Here is a 17,643-nt window from a genome sequence, read left to right on the forward strand (position 1 = left end):
CATATAATGCTTCTAGATTAAATCTACTAACTACTCAGGTTTTCACTGTATAAATGTTTTACTCACATTTTCATAAGAGGCACATGATGTAGAAGTAGGACATTTCTCCATATAGAGTAGTTCACATTATCTCTGAATTCAAGAATGATGGCTAATATTTTGCACTTGTATTCATAAAGCAGTTTTCTCCTCTACCAGTTCTTTTGTCCCTATGTACCTTTAGCTAAGAACTGTAGTTTATGTAGCTCTTCCTGCATTATTTCTTAGAGATTATGATGCAAAGTCTTTTGTAAATCTAAATGCTGTAGTTGTAGGAATAGTATCACAACCCTGCATTGCTTCTCTGCTTCCCCTCCTCCTTCAAATTCCATTAAACATTACATATATATATATATATATATATATGTATATCTGCCTCCCCTTTTCCCTATAAGTCTTTATAATATTTGAAATATTAAAATATTGTTTCTGACCAAACTTTAACACAGATCTACTTTTCCCAAATGTTTTAATGTCTAGTTGAAGCAGCACATGGTACAAGATTTAGACTCCTTGTTGATGCAGGTGTGCCTGTGAGCTCAGATATGATTAGTCTTTTTGTGAATGAAGCTCTTGAAGAGATTATTGCCATCATGCTGGGTAACAAGGAAATGACAAAAGGCGTTCCTACTCTTCCTGCAAATGTTCCTTCCAATGTGTCATACTTACCAGTAAGAACAATTTCTGTTACAGTTTTAAAATGGCAGAAGTTAAAATAAATATTTTGACCCTCTGTTTTACAGCATTAAGATTAGATTCTTGATGCCAAGTGTAAATCAAGCTTAGATTGTTTTAAAAAATTAAATTGACTTATTTTAAATTCAGGATATCAAGAATAAGCAAAGTTAAGAATTATGTTTTGATGCTATTGGTATATTGAATGTCTTATCTAGTAGCTAAAGGATCAACTTTCTAATGAAATCTTTTCTTCAATGTTAGTGAGATAAAATTTAGGAGGCAGACAGGAAGATGGCAAAGTATTCCTTAGATACTAGTTTTTTCTCTAGTCTTCAGTCCAAATCTCCAGAGACCACCATCCTTTCTCCTCTTTTCACCATCAAATCATACTATTGTTACTTCTGGAATAGACTTATCAGTGACTTCCTCCTCGTTCTATCATCCACTCTATGACTTTTCTATCAAATTGCCCTTTGTTAGCTACCCAACCCCTCAGTGTTTGGTTCTCCCATTAGAATCTAAGCTTCTTAAAAGCAAAGACTTAATAAGAATGTTCAACAAATGAAAATTAAGGACAGAGCCTGCAACTCTACACTATCGACCTCCTAATATGACATCTATCATTAATATTGTTTGGGTGTATTCATTCAGCCAGCTGGAAAGTCACTTTACTATACTATCTCATTCAAGTCTGTATTGCTCCTTCTTATTCACAAGGGTATTGAGAGATTTTGTCAAGTACTATGCTTGAAATCTCTGTTAGGTAGCAGACATTCTCCTCATTCATCACTCTGTTAATGCTGTCAGGAAAAGAAGTGAGGGTAGTTAATCATGACTCATTCTTAGTGAACCCATTCTGACTCCTAGTGATTACTTTTTTTAAGTGCTTAAAAATCATGTTTTTAATCATTTGGAATTTTTCCAAGAGTATATGCACATAGTTTTCAAATCTCTCCACTTTTTTTTCTTTTAATATCAGAACAACATATTCCCATCTCCTATCTTAAAGTTTTCCATGATTTCTTCAAAGATCCATAGAGGAAGAAACTATTTCTAGATACAAAACTAGTCTAGAAGGTCCATTGTTCTAAAATGCTAATTTCCATTTAACTGAGGTTTTCCAGTACCTCACATGTGGAAACAGATGCGTGTTTATTGTCAAGGTTCCTTAAAGTCATGATCTTTTCTGTTCTTTTTGTGTATAAGTATTTTTAATAGCCTAGGAACAAGTCCATTTTAATCTATTTAAAAATATTGCTACAATCATTTAAGTATCATTTATCTTTTTTTCTATTAAATTTAACAGAGTGCTCACCATACTCCAGTGCCTACTCCACAACCCACTCCACCTCAGTCTCCTCCTCCATCTCCTCTTCCATTATTAATAAAAACTCCAGAGGTTTCACCCTGTGTTTCAGAACATGATGATATTTTTCCTATAAAAGAACAGTTTACTCAAACAGGTAAGTATTGCATTCTTTCATAAGCTTCAGCAATATCTTATTAATAAGAATTTTCATTTGAGTTCATATTTATAGATTAATTACATATTCCTATTGTTTCTTTATTTATTGATTTTTAAAAATAAATATCAGATAATTTCTCACAGTGAGAAATTGGTTGATGCTTTAAAAAATTTTTCCTATCCAGTAGAATAGTCATAAACTTTTTTTTCAGAATTACTGTGTACTTACATGGACAGCTTCTTTTATTAATAATTATTTTAATGATAATACTTATTTCCAGAACTCATTACCATGTTTTAAAATGGAGTGTGAGGGAATTTTTGAAGCAAGATACTTTTACTCCTTTTAATTGGACTATTTGACTTTTTTCCCCTTTTGATTTCACATTTTTAGGAAATGATGATCACCCTGCAAGTGCTGTCATTATTACTCCTATAGTTACTCCTGCTGCCACACCCCCTTTAGCACGTACACCAAGTCTTACTCTCTCCGAAGAATCCTCTGAAAAACTGAAAAGACTAAGTCCTAAACTTCCCAAGCCATGGAGTAGTGATGATTTGCCTTTGGCTGAAGAGAATCCTAATCCTATTCAAGAGGAACCACTTCACCCAAGAGCTATGTAAGCAAAAAAATTATTTTTTTCAATTTATCTTTTAATTATTTAAATTTGAATTATTGATATTTTATAAGTTTTTTACTTTTCTCAATAATCTGCCTTCTTCAATAGTCCTTTCTTAGAGAAAAGAAAAAATTAAGCAAAACAAACCAATATGTATCTGTTTCTGTTAATATATGCAGCATTAGTAGTACAACTGCCTCTCTTGAGAGGGAAATTGCTTCATCATTTAGAAAAATAATCATGCATCTGAATTTTGATGCCTTTTATTGTTTTATTTGGTGTGTATTAAAATACTTAGTATGATGGAACAATTCCAGTTCTGTAATAATAACAATGTAATAATGTACTCTTAGTCATTCAGTAGTTGTTGGACTGTTGGCAAATCATGTAACCTCAGGACACACACACACACACACATGCACGCGCGCACGTGCGCACGCACATGTACAGTATAGGGATAATAATTACACTTACCTCCCAGGGTTGTAGTGAAAATTAAATTAAATGCTATTTTTAAAGCACTTTGCAAACTTTAAAATGCTCTACAATATAATTTTACTTATTGGGATTAAAAATTCCTTTGTGTGTAACTTTCTCTTGGTTCTGCTTTCAGTGAATCTTTGGCATAATTTATATATAAATTTCAGGAAGCAATGAATTGATGGCTGTTAAATCATTAGTTACTTAGAATAAAAAAGTATGATAAGTGAAGTTTCACTTTTTACTCTTTTATTTTTCTCAGTGAATGACGTGATACTTATGTATTCTAGCATATACTTTTAGTCAGTTAAGAATTATTTTTGGACAAAAATCCTCTTCAGTACTTTGATTTTAAACAATGAAGATGATTCTTTAGAGAAAAACTTTACAGAATAATCAGATTGTAATGCTATTCATAGATGAGTTTTTAAAATAGATTTGTCCTGGAAATTTCTGGACTAGTTATATAAAATGTGTTCTTTTTTTTAAAAAGTGTAATGTCTGTGGCTTGGGATGAAGAACCTGAGAATTTGGTCTTACCTGTTCCATCAACTGTTCCTGATCCAGTCATTTTTAAATCATTTCCTGTTGAAGTGCAAGCTCCTTCACCAGTGCACACACTAAGTTCTGACCAGATGACTCAGGAAAGCAGTTCAAGCTGCATCACCACCACTGAGACAGAGACCCTTGAGAGACCCATTTCTGAGGGAGAAATTTTGTTTAGTTATGGGCAGAAGATGGCTACAAGAGGTAAGTTAATTTTCTGCAAGTGGTTTCACTAAGTTGGCTAGTATGACTATATATGAAATATTTATTTTATGTGAAAGAAATAAGTACTTTACTAAAAATTCTTTATTTAAATTGATGTGCTGATATACTGTCATGGTTTTTGTCCTCTTGATTAAAACTTATTTGTTTTGCTTTAATGTTGGAATCTTTTATACACATTGGACTCATCAGCTGAACAACCCTGACATCTATAGAATTTTGTTTCATTTTCATTGAATACCTTATAGTAAAATTGAGAATGATTTGCTTGTAAATTGAAAACTATATATCAGAGTAGAAGTTATTTTCGACATCATAGTTTTGTTGTTTTTCAGTCTATCTGATTTCTTACTGATCCTTTTTTGGAATTTTCTTGGGAAAGAAACTGGAGTGGTTTGCTCTTTCCTTCTCCAGATCATTTTACAAATGAGAAGGCTGAGAAAAACAAAGTTAAGTGACTTGCCCAGGTCACAGGCTATCTGAGGCCAGATTTGAATTCAGGTGTTTCTGACTCTAGACCTACCTCTATCCACTGAATTACATACTTGTTAATTAATAGTATTCTGTTGTAAATTTAAATTTCTAATTTTCTACAATTAAATTGTTTTCTGAATTTTAATTTTCAGATAGAGCAGATGGAGGACTCTTTTTAACTAACTTCAATGATAGTTTATCTAGCACTCTCCATGATGCTCATGAAATGGTAAGAAAATAATCATTAGAACATTAGCCATGTGATGAACTTGTTGCCTAAATTTTTATTTTAAAGCACATTTTTTTATTTAGTAAAAGCAGCATATTAGACAAAGTGTGTAGTACAGTAATATTTGAAGGAATTTAAAACTTTCATTAAATATTTCATAAATTCAGTCTTATTGAAACTGTTTAAGAACCACAGTTTGAAATGTGTGAAAATCATTACTTAAAATTAGAGTGAAAATAATATGAAAGAGAATGCATTGCTATTTGACTTTACCATTGTACCATTATTTCCATTTGACTTAGGACTAAATTTCCACTATCTGTCCCCCTCCCCCCATTATTCTCTTCCTAGGGAAGAGAAGGTAGGTTTGCTTTTCTGTTGTATCCTTAGAACTTAGCACAGTGCTTTACATATTAGTAAGTGCTTAATAAATTCTTTTCCATTTATTCATTCATTCAGGATATGTTTTATTGACTTGTTAGATCATAACTTCCATAAAGTTTTGGGACTAGATCTTATCTAAACTATATTTTCCCCACAGTCCTTAGGATAATACATCATATGGAGTAGATATTCAGTTATTGTTTATTGATTAAAGGGAAAGAATGAGTTCTTTAGTAGTTAGAATGTAACTTTAGCAAGTGAACAATGAAAAGGTATATAAATTTAAAAATTAAGCCATCTCAAGCCACATTAAGAAATGGAAATTTAATTTTAGCCTTTTTACATATTTAAAATATAATATAAATGATATATATGAAAAGCCCAAGAGACAGAATTTCTGAATAATAAATTATTTATTAATTAAATTAGCAAATAATTAATAAATTGGTGTTAGAGGTCTTTGTCAGTAACCAAAGACAAAACCTTGAAGATCCCTGAATGCTGAAATACCTTTAGAAAAGTTCATACCCCTGACAGGTGAAAATCAACTCTTGACAGGTAAACAGTTAATGAGGGAGTGAATTACTTAAGGAGGAGATGGATTAAGAGTCATGGCTTACTTATGAGACTCAACTGTTTCCAGCAATAGGGACAGAGTAATTCCTCTCTAGCCACACGGCTCTGTTAGTTTTCTTCTTCATAAGCAGCATCTCCCTAAATGATAAGGGCTCTATGCTTTCTCTTTTGTTTTGTTTTGCTTTTTTTTTTTAGGTTTTTGTAAGGCAATGGGGTTAAGTGGCTTGCCCAAGGCCACACAGCTAGATAATTATTAAGTGTCTTGAGGCCAGATTTGAACTCAGGTAGTCCTAACTCCAGGGCCAGTACTCTATCCACTGTGCCACCGAGCCACCCCTGACTCTGTGCTTTTATACTGGAGTGCACCTAGATTAGATTCTGTTTACATTGTGGACAAAAATAAGATTACCCCATGGGTTCCACTCAACATTAAAGAATTTGTACTTTGACGACTAGGCCAGTCTCATCTATCAGACTTGTCTTGACTGGTCCCTAAATGAGGAAATAGAAAGAAAAAACCTTAATCCTAATTTAATTATTGCTTTTAGTATAAATGAAATGTAATCATTTAATACTATATAATAAATATAATGAATAAATATAAATATTTAAATGACATCTATTTGGTTTAACATTCCTTTGAGATATAATTGATTAGTTTTTTAATAGCTGTAGCTATAGGTAGAAATATTACACAATGATGAATATTTAGGAGAGTGAAGGAAGAAAAATATAAAGCAAGTGTCAAGGGAATAAACCTTCAAATAATTTTTAAAATTGTAGACTATCTTTTATTATAACCATCAATAAGAAATATTTGAAGTTGTTTATTACTAAAATAAATATTGTTAAAATAGTTTGCTTTTCCACATGTATTTATATTGAATACTTAGCTTCTACAGTTTTTACCAATGATTTTATAGCACAGTAATATGAATTTTCATTTTTTTATTATAAAGTGAATTGTAGATCATTTTCATTAAATATATCTGTCAAACAAATATCTTTATTTGCACATGGGATATATAGGGTGCTTGCTAAGTTTTAATGCTGTTTTATGCTTTTAAAACTGTACTAAGATTTTGGGGATATACCCCATTTTAACAATTGAATTATTACATTTAATTTTCTTGTGGAGATATAGGTTAATTTTGTCATTGTTTCCAATGTAAATAAAATTCATGCAATTTATTATATTATTAATTTGATTTGAAACTAGAGATATTTTTTCAATTACTATATTCAGTTACTAGTTCCCTCCCTCCCAAACTACCTTAAATTTAGTACTTTGTATGTATTCTCTTTATTTTTATTCTATACTTAAATAAGTTCTTTTTGTCTTCCCTTTTGGAATGTAAACTCCTTATCATAAGGATTATTTCATTCTTTGTATCCTCAGTGTTTTGCATAGTGCTTGGAACATAATAAGTGTTTAAATGCTTTTTGCTGATTAAACCAAAACTAAGGTTCATCTAAAACTTTTTATCTTAACGTATAAGGTGAAAATTATTTTGTGAGTTCAGGGAGGTGACTTGCAAGTGAATTGGAATAATGTGAGGGAGATCTGTGCAAAGTCATCAACCTCACTCTCTCATCTGAAACCAGTGGCCAGATATGGAATTGGATGACTCGGGATGACTCTGGATGCAGTTGGAAACCTTGACCTTTTAATTATAAGTGAAAGTTGGTAGAAATCAATATAAAAATCTTTAGGATATGATAAAACCATGTTTTTATGTTTCTTTTCTCTTAGGAAGATGATTCTCCTAGTGAAGGACAGGTGATGATGAAGAGACCCCATAAAGGATATCAGGAAGATATATTTTTCTCACTTCTTGCTAAATTAAACCAAGAACCATTAGAGTCACAGCAAGTAGTCTACCATTCAGAGGTAATTTTTAGCATTCATTTTATTCTTAGAAGTAAAACTAGCAGTGGTCCAGTTTTTAATTCTGAAAGAAAATAACACCTTAATTTATCCTGAAATCAGTCTTGTAATGACCTCAAAATTTAACTTATCTTGGAATCAGAATCCTAAAGATAGAGACTGACTCTAATACTCACATTTTAGGGATGAAGAAAACTAGTTATGTTCAAATGAAGTGACTTATTCAAGCTTAGTTAGTGACTAGTTTAGGATTAGAATTTAGAGCTTTTGATCCAGAACTCTTCTCATTTGCTTTGGTTTTTTGGCAGCAAAATGCCTTATGTAACATTATAGGATTTTAGGAGTTGGACAGAATCTCAGAGGCCATCTAGCTTATTTTGTAACTGAAGAAGAGTTTTCTCTACAGTATTCCTGACAGATTGTCACCCAGTTTTACCTTGGAGTCCTGCAGTGATGGACTACCAATGGCCTCTGAGAGTGATTCCTTCTAGTACCACATCAGATCTATGAACCTGTTACCTCACCATCTTTCACAAGACTTGCTTCATTACAGTGATGAACACTTGGAAGGAGCATATATTTCCTGGTTTTGTGTCTCTTTAATAATCAGAACATTGTTGAATAGTTATTTCTAAAGTTAGATTTATTTACAAATTTTGTGATTTTTACATATACATAAAAATACTTTATTGAAAGGGGAGATTTTTCTGCATGTTTACTTTTCTACCAAATCGTGTGCTTTTTTTTTGCTAATGCAGTAAGCTCTTGTATTTTTGTATATTTTATTTAAATAGAGATATGATCAGTGATAAATTATGCACAAAATCTGTCTTAAATTTTCATTAAGAATACCCTTTATTATTATAAAAGTTTTTAAAGACAATAAAGTAGATGTATGGTTGATAATTATGATGTCCTGTTGTTTGCTTTTTTTCAGGTATTTATATAGTTTTTTGTTTTCTCGTTCTTTTTTTTTTTTAGTTTGTTTTAGATTTTTCAAGGCAATGGGGTTAAGTGGCTTGCACAAGGCCACACGGCTAGGTAATTATTAAGTGTATGAGGCTGGATTTGAACCCAGATACTCCTGACTCCAAGACTGGGGCTCCATCCACTGCTCTACCTAGCTGCCCCATGTTTTCTCATTCTTTATCTTTCCTGAGATATTTTGTAAAATGGTAAACATTTTACTACCTTCAGTGCATATTTCCTCATTATGTCCTTAGGTTGATTTAGCTATTTTTCCCAACATTGTTGTCTTTGTGGTCAGTTCTACTTTTTTTTGCATTTCATAACAGGAATTGAATTTTCAAATCTAACTGTAGTGGGGCCTGTGCTGTTGCTGCTACTGTACATAGGTCATTATAGATATATTTACAGATTTATTTGACCTTGTGTCTAATTATTGTCTCCCTGTCAGAATCATCTGTGAATGTTTCTAGGATGAAATATACAGGTAGATTAGATTTTTGTAACCTCCATATACTGTTTTATCAGTGCAATAAAATTAATATTAAATAATTAACATTTGTCCATATGGCAACAAAAAAGGGCTTATTAAATAAATATCTGGTTGAAAGAGGAAATTATAAAAATGATAGATTATAGCAAATATAGACTATACATGAAAAATCTATGGTATATGACTAATGCAGTATTCAGAGGTATCTGTAGAGTGCTGAGTATCTATATTAGTAAGCAAAATAGAAAAACTTAAGGAGTTCAGTTTGTTTTTTAAAAGTATTCAAGCAGAACAAAGCAAGAAGTCAAAAGGAAAATAATAGACAAAATTGTTGTTTTCTTTTTAAAATTTATTATTTTTTTTGCAAGGTAATGGGGTTAAAGTGACTTGACCAAGGTCACACAGCTAAGTAAATGTCTGAGGTTAGATTTGAACTCAGGTCCTCCTGATTCCGGGGGTAGTACTGTATCTACTGTGCCACCTAACTGACCCTGTTGTTTTCTTTAAAATAAGAAAAAGAGGGGCAGCTAGGTGATGCAGTAGATAGAGTACTACCCCTGGAATCAAGAGGAACCTGAGTTCAAATCCAGCCTTGGACACTTAATAATTACCTACTGTGTGATCTTGGGCAAATCACTTAACCCCAGTGCCTTGAAAAAAAACTTAAAAATAAGGAAAAAAAAGAATGATACTGTTTTCAAGAAAAGCAACAAAATTAATAAACAGTTATGAAATCTAATCATAATAGAACAATTTCAAATTGCCAATCTTGGAATTAAAGGAAAGCTTTTAATTCATAATGGAACATGGAACACTGAGGGAGACTAAAAATAAGGTGACCTCTCTCCTGATGTATCAAACACACTGTATTTGATTAGTTTAGCATTCTTCTCCTCAATAACTTTTTGAACTGTTTTATCCATTTGACCTATGCTGTTTTTAACATGTTATTTTCTTCAGCATTTTTTTGGATCTCCCTAAGCTGCTGACTTCTTTTTCATGTTTTTCCTGCACCTCTTTCATTTCTTTTCCCAATTTTTCTTCTATCTCCCTCACTTGATTTTCAAAGTCTTTTTTGAGCTCTGTCATAGCCTGAGCTCAATTTCTGTTTTCCTTGGAGTCTTTAGATGTAGGAGCTTGTACTTCCTCATCTTCAGATTGAGTGTTTTGATCCTTCTTGGGATCATAGGTAAAGTATTTCTCGATGGTATTCCTCTTTTCTCTGCTTACTCATTTCTCCAGCCTGTGCCTGATTTTGGGGTGTTTCCTGAGCTTTTGAGTGTGTGAGGCTTTGTCTTCCCTCCTGGTCTGTGAATGACCATAAGTGCACCCCTCTGTCACGGGGCTGAGGTGGGGGGGGCCCTGCTGTTCTATGGGGGGCCTAGACTGCGATCAGTATCTGAATGTGGTCAGAACCCCAGAGTCCTGTTCCAGGGACAGAGAACAGCTTGGCAGTCTCTCTCCACTCCCCTCCCTAGGCTCAGCACTTATGCCCTGGGGGCTCCTGCTTACAGGCTCTGCCTGCTTCCAGTTTCTGTATCTGGGCTGAAATGACCATGCTGCTGGCTGTATGCCCTGAGGGCTGGGCTTCATGTGCTCACTCTGGCAGAGGTACCCCTGCTGATCCTCCAAGTTGTGCCTCGTGCTCCCCAGGGTGTAGGTGAGGAAACTGCCGCCGCTGCCGTGAGCCATGGCTCCCAGCGCCCTGGGGCTGCCTCCAGGAGCCTGAAGTTCCTTTGCTCTGGCAGGCCACCCCTCTGGTGGGCCACCCCTCTGACCCCGTGGAGCCAAGACTTTCTGCTCTTTTCTAGGTTACTTTGGGTTGTAGATCTGCCTCACTGCATCCCTCTGTGGATTCTGTCTCTCGAAAATTTAGTTAGAGTCCTTAGCTTATAAATTTTGAGCGTGAGACAAACCGCTCCTGTCGCCATCTTGGCTCCCATTTCTATAATTTTTTTTAATTGGTTAATTTTTAATCTTGCATTTGCTAAAAGTATTATCTCAGTTTCTTTAATGATTTCCTAAGGTTTTCTAAGTAAATTTTGCTATTATGGATAATTTTACTTTCACTTGACTTATGTAAAGAATGTATATATTTCTAATTTATTATGTGACACTTGATCCATGAATCATGATTAACAGAGAAACTAAATGTAAAAAAGTAGAAATGATATTCAGGTTGCGTATCATTTACAGACTATAATAAACTTTAAAATTATATCCAGTTTAGTTATTCCTAGTTGTCCTTTGTATCAAAGAGGACTGCATCATTAAATCAAGTGATCAATGGCAAGAATTGTATAATTATATTTCTTATAATGAGTGTATGCCGTGCAGGGCATCCTTTTCACTTGCCTTGACCAGAGTCATTCCACCCCTCTGCCTGATTTATAGGAATGAGGACTATTGGAGATAGTCTGGCTACTGTGAGAGTCTCTTGGCCTTAAATTGGTTTTGCTTCCTCCTGAATCACTGAGGTACCATGACACTTCATCAATGCTGGGCAATCACAAACATGTGATATTTGGTGACAGAATCCCAATCTGTCTCTCTTTGGATTAATCATCAATATGACCTTTCTTCTCAGACCTTCCACATTTGGAAGGTTGCCAATATTAACAAGACACCATGGTGCACTACGAATACTGGTCAAGCACCAGCATGTGACATTTAACTGTAGAATACTAGATAGAATAATAGATGTGGTAAATCCTAGCCTCTCTAATTCTCAGTACAGCCTTTCACCTGACATGATTGGTAACAGCTTTAACACTAGGGCAATGTTAGCTTACTATTCATAGGATTGTATTGCTCTGCTATTAGTATGCTCCCTAGAGCTCAATCTCATCTAACACTAAGACAATGTTGGCTTGCCATTCTTAGGACTATTCACAAAGAGAACTTTCCCCAGGGCTTCTGCTGGCTTCTCCAGGATTGGTCAGATTACCACAGTGGATACCTCTCAGTGCCCATCTCCACCACTCTGAGGATCTGAACCTAACTCCCTTTTGGTCAACTGAGGGCAATAGAGGCCAACAGAGGCCATTATCTGTCCCTTCGGAATGGTGCTTGCCTATCTCTTTCAGGACCCACCAACCAATGTTCAACTGCAAATCACGTGGTAGCCTTCTCCACTTTGTCCTTCAAATTCTCTTTGAAGGTTAAAGTGGAGAAGGGTTCCATTCAGTTTTGGGATCATAAACAAAAGTCACAGACCTAAATGGAAAAATAGATGCTCATTAATACAATCCTATATAACAAGAATATTAAAGAACAAATAAATATGTGAAAGGTAGTAATGGTGAGTTAACCCACAAAGTTAGGAAAAATAATGGGGTGGGATGGCTAGGTGGCATAGATAGAGAACTGGCCCTGGAGTCAGGAGTACCTGAGTTCAAATCCGGACTCAGACACTTAATAATTACCTAGCTGTGTGTGTGGCCTTGAGCAAGCCACTTAACTCCATTGCCTTGCAAAAAACATTAAAAAAAAAAAGAAAAAAGAAAGATCCCATTTGGGATGCAGCTAAAGTAATCAATGGAGGAAAAAATATAAACCTAAAAAACTTAGATTAATAAAATAGAAAATGATAAATGAGCTGAATGTTTTTTTAAAAAATCAGCCAATAAATAAATAAGCAAATAATGAAAATGAGAAAAATATCAGTAAATTAGCAACCCAAAAGACTAGAACTGATAAAACTAAAAGTTGGTTCTTTTTTTTTCTTTTGCAAGGCAGACTTGCCCAAGGTCACACAACTAGGTAATTATTAAGTATCTGAGGTTGGATTTGAACTCAGGTCCTCTTGATTCCAGGGCCAACACCAACCACCTAGCTGCCCAAAAGTTGGTTCTTTAAAAAGACTGATAAATCTGATAATCCTGATAACCAACCTAATTAAAAAGAAGAGAGTAGAAAAATCAAATTAAAAAAGATAGAAATGAATAAACAAACCCTGAAGAAATTAAAAGAATTATTAGAATTATAATATCCAGTTAGTGCCAAAAAAACTGAGAATGCAAATATATTATCCACAAAACTATTAAATATCCAAATTAATAGAATATCAAATTGATCTTAATCCAATCTCAAAAAGGAAATTTGAAGTAGTTGTAAAACAACTACCAAAGATGGGGAGTAGGCTGAGGCTGAAATTTTTTGATTTGATTTATTTTTATAGCAGAATTCCACTAAACCTATTGATTGACAATTAATACACATACTATATAATCTGAAAAGAGTATAACTTGTTTGAATGTTGGTGTTAAAAGAAGAGTTTTTAAAAAAGAAGAGTTTTTAAGAGTCAGTAGAGAGCAATGAGTATTTCAACTTCCCCACTGTGACCACTGAGATGAGGACTGTGAATGAAAGTGCAAACAATGCTAGAAAGAGTAACCAAGGCATTGTCATCAGAAAGGGCCCAAATCTCAGCAAATGCCAAAAGATTCTGAATGGAAATGAGGTAGGTGGAAATGATGTGATATTGAGGCCTGGGGAAGCTGTATAACCTAGGAGTCCAATATGAATAAAGGAAGTCACAAATCTAGATAGGTTTATTGAAGAATTTCTGGGAAATGGCTTCTTTCTGCCAGATTTGTTTTCCAGTTTTTGTGGAATATTGAATTCTTGTCCCAATAGTTAGGATCTTTGGATTTATCAAACATTAAGTTACTGAGGTTTTTTGCTTTTATATATTGGGTATCTGCTTTGTTCCATTGAGCAACCACTCTTTCTTATTCAGTACTAATATTTTGAAGATCATGACTTTGTAATTTTTTTATTTGTTTTTGTTTTTGCAAGGCAAAGGGGAGAAGTGACTTGGCCAAGATCACATAGCTAAGCAAGTATTGAGTATCAGAGGCTGAATTTGAAAACAGGTCCTGAATTCAGGACTAGTGCTGCACCTGGCTTTGTAATTTGAGAAATTCTTTCTTTCCTTTTTTTCATTGATTGCCTTGATTTTTTTTAGTTTTTTTTTGCAAGGTAATGGGGTTAAGTGGCTTGCCCAAGGCCACACAGCTAGGTAATTATTAAGTGTCTGAGGCCGGATTTGAGCTCAGGTACTCCTGACTCCAGGGCCAGTGCTCTATCCACTGCACCACCTACCTACCCCTATTGCCTTAATATTCTTGAACTTTGTTCCTCTAAATAAATATTATTATTTTTCTAACTTTTAAAAACTAATTCTTTTGTAGTTTGAATGGTATGAAACTAAATGAAAGGAAATTAATTTAGGTAGCAGTCATTTTTATGGTATTAGTTCTACCATTTATTGTTGACCACACCTGTGATTTCATTGGTATAGGAAGGTCCTAGAGAAAAACTTCCTTTACGCTCTATAATTTTAAATAGTTACATGGGAGTACTGAGAGCCTTGATTATAATTGGCAGAATATGTCAGAAGCAAGCATTTTCATTATATCTCTTTGACCTATGTCTGTCTTCATGTACTGTTTCATGTTAGTAGGTAATAAAATAATTGTATAAATATATGTTTAAGAATTTGGTATTGGAAATTGACAAAACTGTGTAACATTTAGACCATATCACATATTTTATTTTATCTAAATCTCAAGGTTCTGTCATGGACCTTTTCTTCTTTCTAGATTCTTTCTTGGTTGATCATTTATTACCATCCAGCCAGTTGCCAAATTTTAATTTTTTTCCCTCTACAACATATCACATGTACAGCCTTTTTTTCCCCACTTATCCAGCCACCTCCCTAAATCAGAGATTTATTATCTTTTGCCAACACTGCTATGGTAACCTTATAATTGGACTTCTTGCCTATGTCTTTGGACAACTCACATATCTGCTTAAGTGATTTTCCTTTGTTACTCCCATGTTATTTTTCTATTCAGTAATTTCCAATGGGTTTTTATTACCGCTAGAAAAAAAATAAATTCATTTGTTTGAAATGTAAAGGTTTTCAAAACTTATTTTTTCATTCTTTTAATATATTAGCCTTTGCACATACTATACTTCATACAACCTATTTTCTATTCTTCACACATTTCCTTCCTTTTTTGTGGCAGTCCCTCATACCTAGAATGTTTTTCCTCCTCACTCACCTCTGTCTCTTAGAATTATTACCTTCCTTTAAAACTCAGTGTATGCATCACCTCCAAAAGGTGGTCCCTCCCTTTGTCCCCTCCAGGCATTGTGTTCCAGGCATGTTCTAGTGCCTTCTTCTCTTGAATCTATCTCTCATCTGGATATACTTGTATATATTGATTTATGTACTTGTACCCTCCATTAGAATATAAACTCCTTGAAGGCAGGCACTTTTTTCTCCTTATCTCAGCACTTTAAATGCTTGTTGGATGATTATTGCTTGATCTTTATGCAGTGATTCCTCAGCCTTAATCTCTCTCCTATGCTCCAGTTCTTCTTCATCAATTATCTGTTAAACATTTAGCACTGAATGGTTCTATAGGCATTTTATATCCAACAAGTCCATGATACAGCTAACTATCTTTTATCCAAACCCAATCATCTTTCTCATTCTGTTATTTCTGTCAAAGACATCATAATCCTTCTAGTAATCTAGGTTTACAACCTTATTGTCATGTGTGTCTCCTCACATCCTTCTACATTTCTTCATACCACGTCAGTTGCAAACTCCTCTTTCACAGCCACCTTCCTGTTTAGGCCATCATCAACCCAGTCTGCACTCTTTTTTTTTTTAAGGGTTTTTTTTTTTTTGCAAGGCATTGGGGTTAAGTGATTTGCCCCAAGGTCACACAGCTAGGTAATTATTAAGTGTCTGAGGTTGGATTTGAACTCAGGGCCTCCTGATTCCATGACTGGTGCTCTATTCACTACACCACCTAGCTGCCCCTCCCCCCAGCATGCACTCTTGCAGTAGCTTCTACTTGGTCTCTGCCCTCTTCAATTCACTTTCTGTACAGCTGCCAAAGTGATAGTTCAAAAGCAGAAGTCTGACCATATCACTGTTCTCAATACACTCCAGGAACTACCTGTTCTGTGATAAAATACAAATTCCTTTGACATTTGAAACTCTTCACAACTTAGCTCCAGACTGCTTTTTCACCCTTATGTATTAGTCCCTCATGGGCCAGCCAAACTTGTCTTCTTCCTAGTTTTAACATATGGCATTCTTTAACACATCCCTGTTCCTTTGTGCAGACTCTTCTCCCATTCCTGGAGTGTGCTTCTTCCTCAACTCCCCATCTTAGAATTCCTAGTTTTCTTTAAAGTTTAGTTATTGCCAGCTCCTGGCTTTGAAATGATCTTGTATTTATTTTGTAAATACTTAAGCATCATGATATCTTCCAGAGTCTATTGAGCTTATTGAAAGCAGTTATAGTTTAATTTTTGTCTTGGTGTCCCCAGCACTTAGCACAGAGTAATTAATAGTAACTTAATACATGCTTCTTTTTTTATTTTATTTGAAAATCTGATGAAGAAACATAAGAGCTATTAACTTACAAAGAATTAGATACAAAAATAACCTTTTGGCAAGAGGTCTACTTTTTACTAGGTAGATACATTTCAAATGTAACTATTTTCTAACAGTCTTTTTTATGACTGCTTGGTTTAATAATTATTAAAATTTCAAAGAATATAATTGGAAACTGATGTTATTTTCTGAGTCTTATCAAAATGTGCCTAGATACCTCAGGATATATTTTTATTTGATTTTGATATGATGGTTTGCCTGATATATTTTTCTTTTTCTTTAATAGGAATCAGAAAATAGTATAGATGAACTTAGTGAAGGACAAAGACCTAGACTTCCAGCAGCAAAGGAAAGTATCTTCAAGAGACATTATGTGGATCGGCCTACTCTCATTTCTGCAGAGTGTTTAGAGCAAAAGAGTTTCCATATGCCATTACCAGAACATTTTGACAAAATTACAGGTAATCACAAAAATATTATTTTTTCTTGAAGGTATCTCTTAGAAACCAAGGCAGAAAATTCTTTTTTGATTAGAATCAAAATATTATAAATATAAAATAAAATAATCAAGATATTATAATCAGAAGAGGTTTAAAATAAAAATATTCTCAAACGCCAATCAGAATAATTTTCTGCTAAAGATGATTTGGTCAGTCAGTTCATAAATGTTTAAGTACCTACTATGTGCTTAGGCTATCAAGTGAGCTTATAATCTTGTTTCTTGGAGATAAAGATAATATGTTTATTTATAGGAATATGCAGAACACATTCATACCCCGTAGATACAGAATAAACTTAGTTAAACACCAGCAGCTATGTACAGACCAGGAAAAGTCATAGAATGGGGGAAAGGAATGATATACTGTAAGACTGGAAAGGTAAAATGGTACCAGATTGTGGGGTTTATGTTTGTTCCTAATATAAAGAACCACTGTAGTATGTTAGAGTGGATTTTGAGTCAGAGGACCTGGTTTCTCTTAGCCCCATTAAATGATCTTTCCAAGCATACACGTCCTTGGTAATGTCTTTCACTTTATTACATAGAGTTATTAGCATGTGTAACCTATGTACACTCACTAATCCCTTCTCATTTTACTTTGAATTGTTTGCCTTTTTATTTCTTCTAAGATGGTTGCATTATGTAATCAGTGAATTTGCAC

General features: G+C 34.0%; 1 protein-coding gene across 3 annotated transcripts in view; it reads left to right on the forward strand.

Annotated features, from left to right (window-relative positions):
- Window positions 1-17,643, forward strand: part of KIAA0586 (KIAA0586 ortholog) — a 141,973-nt gene that overhangs the window by 79,375 nt on the left and 44,955 nt on the right. For all 3 annotated transcript variants that reach the window (XM_074235906.1, XM_074235908.1, XM_074235907.1), the window contains exons 22-28: window positions 520-710; window positions 2,024-2,180; window positions 2,577-2,802; window positions 3,776-4,032; window positions 4,677-4,753; window positions 7,467-7,604; window positions 16,770-16,944. In XM_074235906.1, the coding sequence (XP_074092007.1) occupies window positions 520-710; window positions 2,024-2,180; window positions 2,577-2,802; window positions 3,776-4,032; window positions 4,677-4,753; window positions 7,467-7,604; window positions 16,770-16,944 (1,221 nt within the window). The remainder of the gene's footprint in view (window positions 1-519; window positions 711-2,023; window positions 2,181-2,576; window positions 2,803-3,775; window positions 4,033-4,676; window positions 4,754-7,466; window positions 7,605-16,769; window positions 16,945-17,643) is intronic.

The sequence above is a fragment of the Macrotis lagotis genome, chromosome 4 (genome assembly GCF_037893015.1).
Source record: "Macrotis lagotis isolate mMagLag1 chromosome 4, bilby.v1.9.chrom.fasta, whole genome shotgun sequence".
Lineage (NCBI taxonomy): Eukaryota > Metazoa > Chordata > Mammalia > Peramelemorphia > Peramelidae > Macrotis > Macrotis lagotis.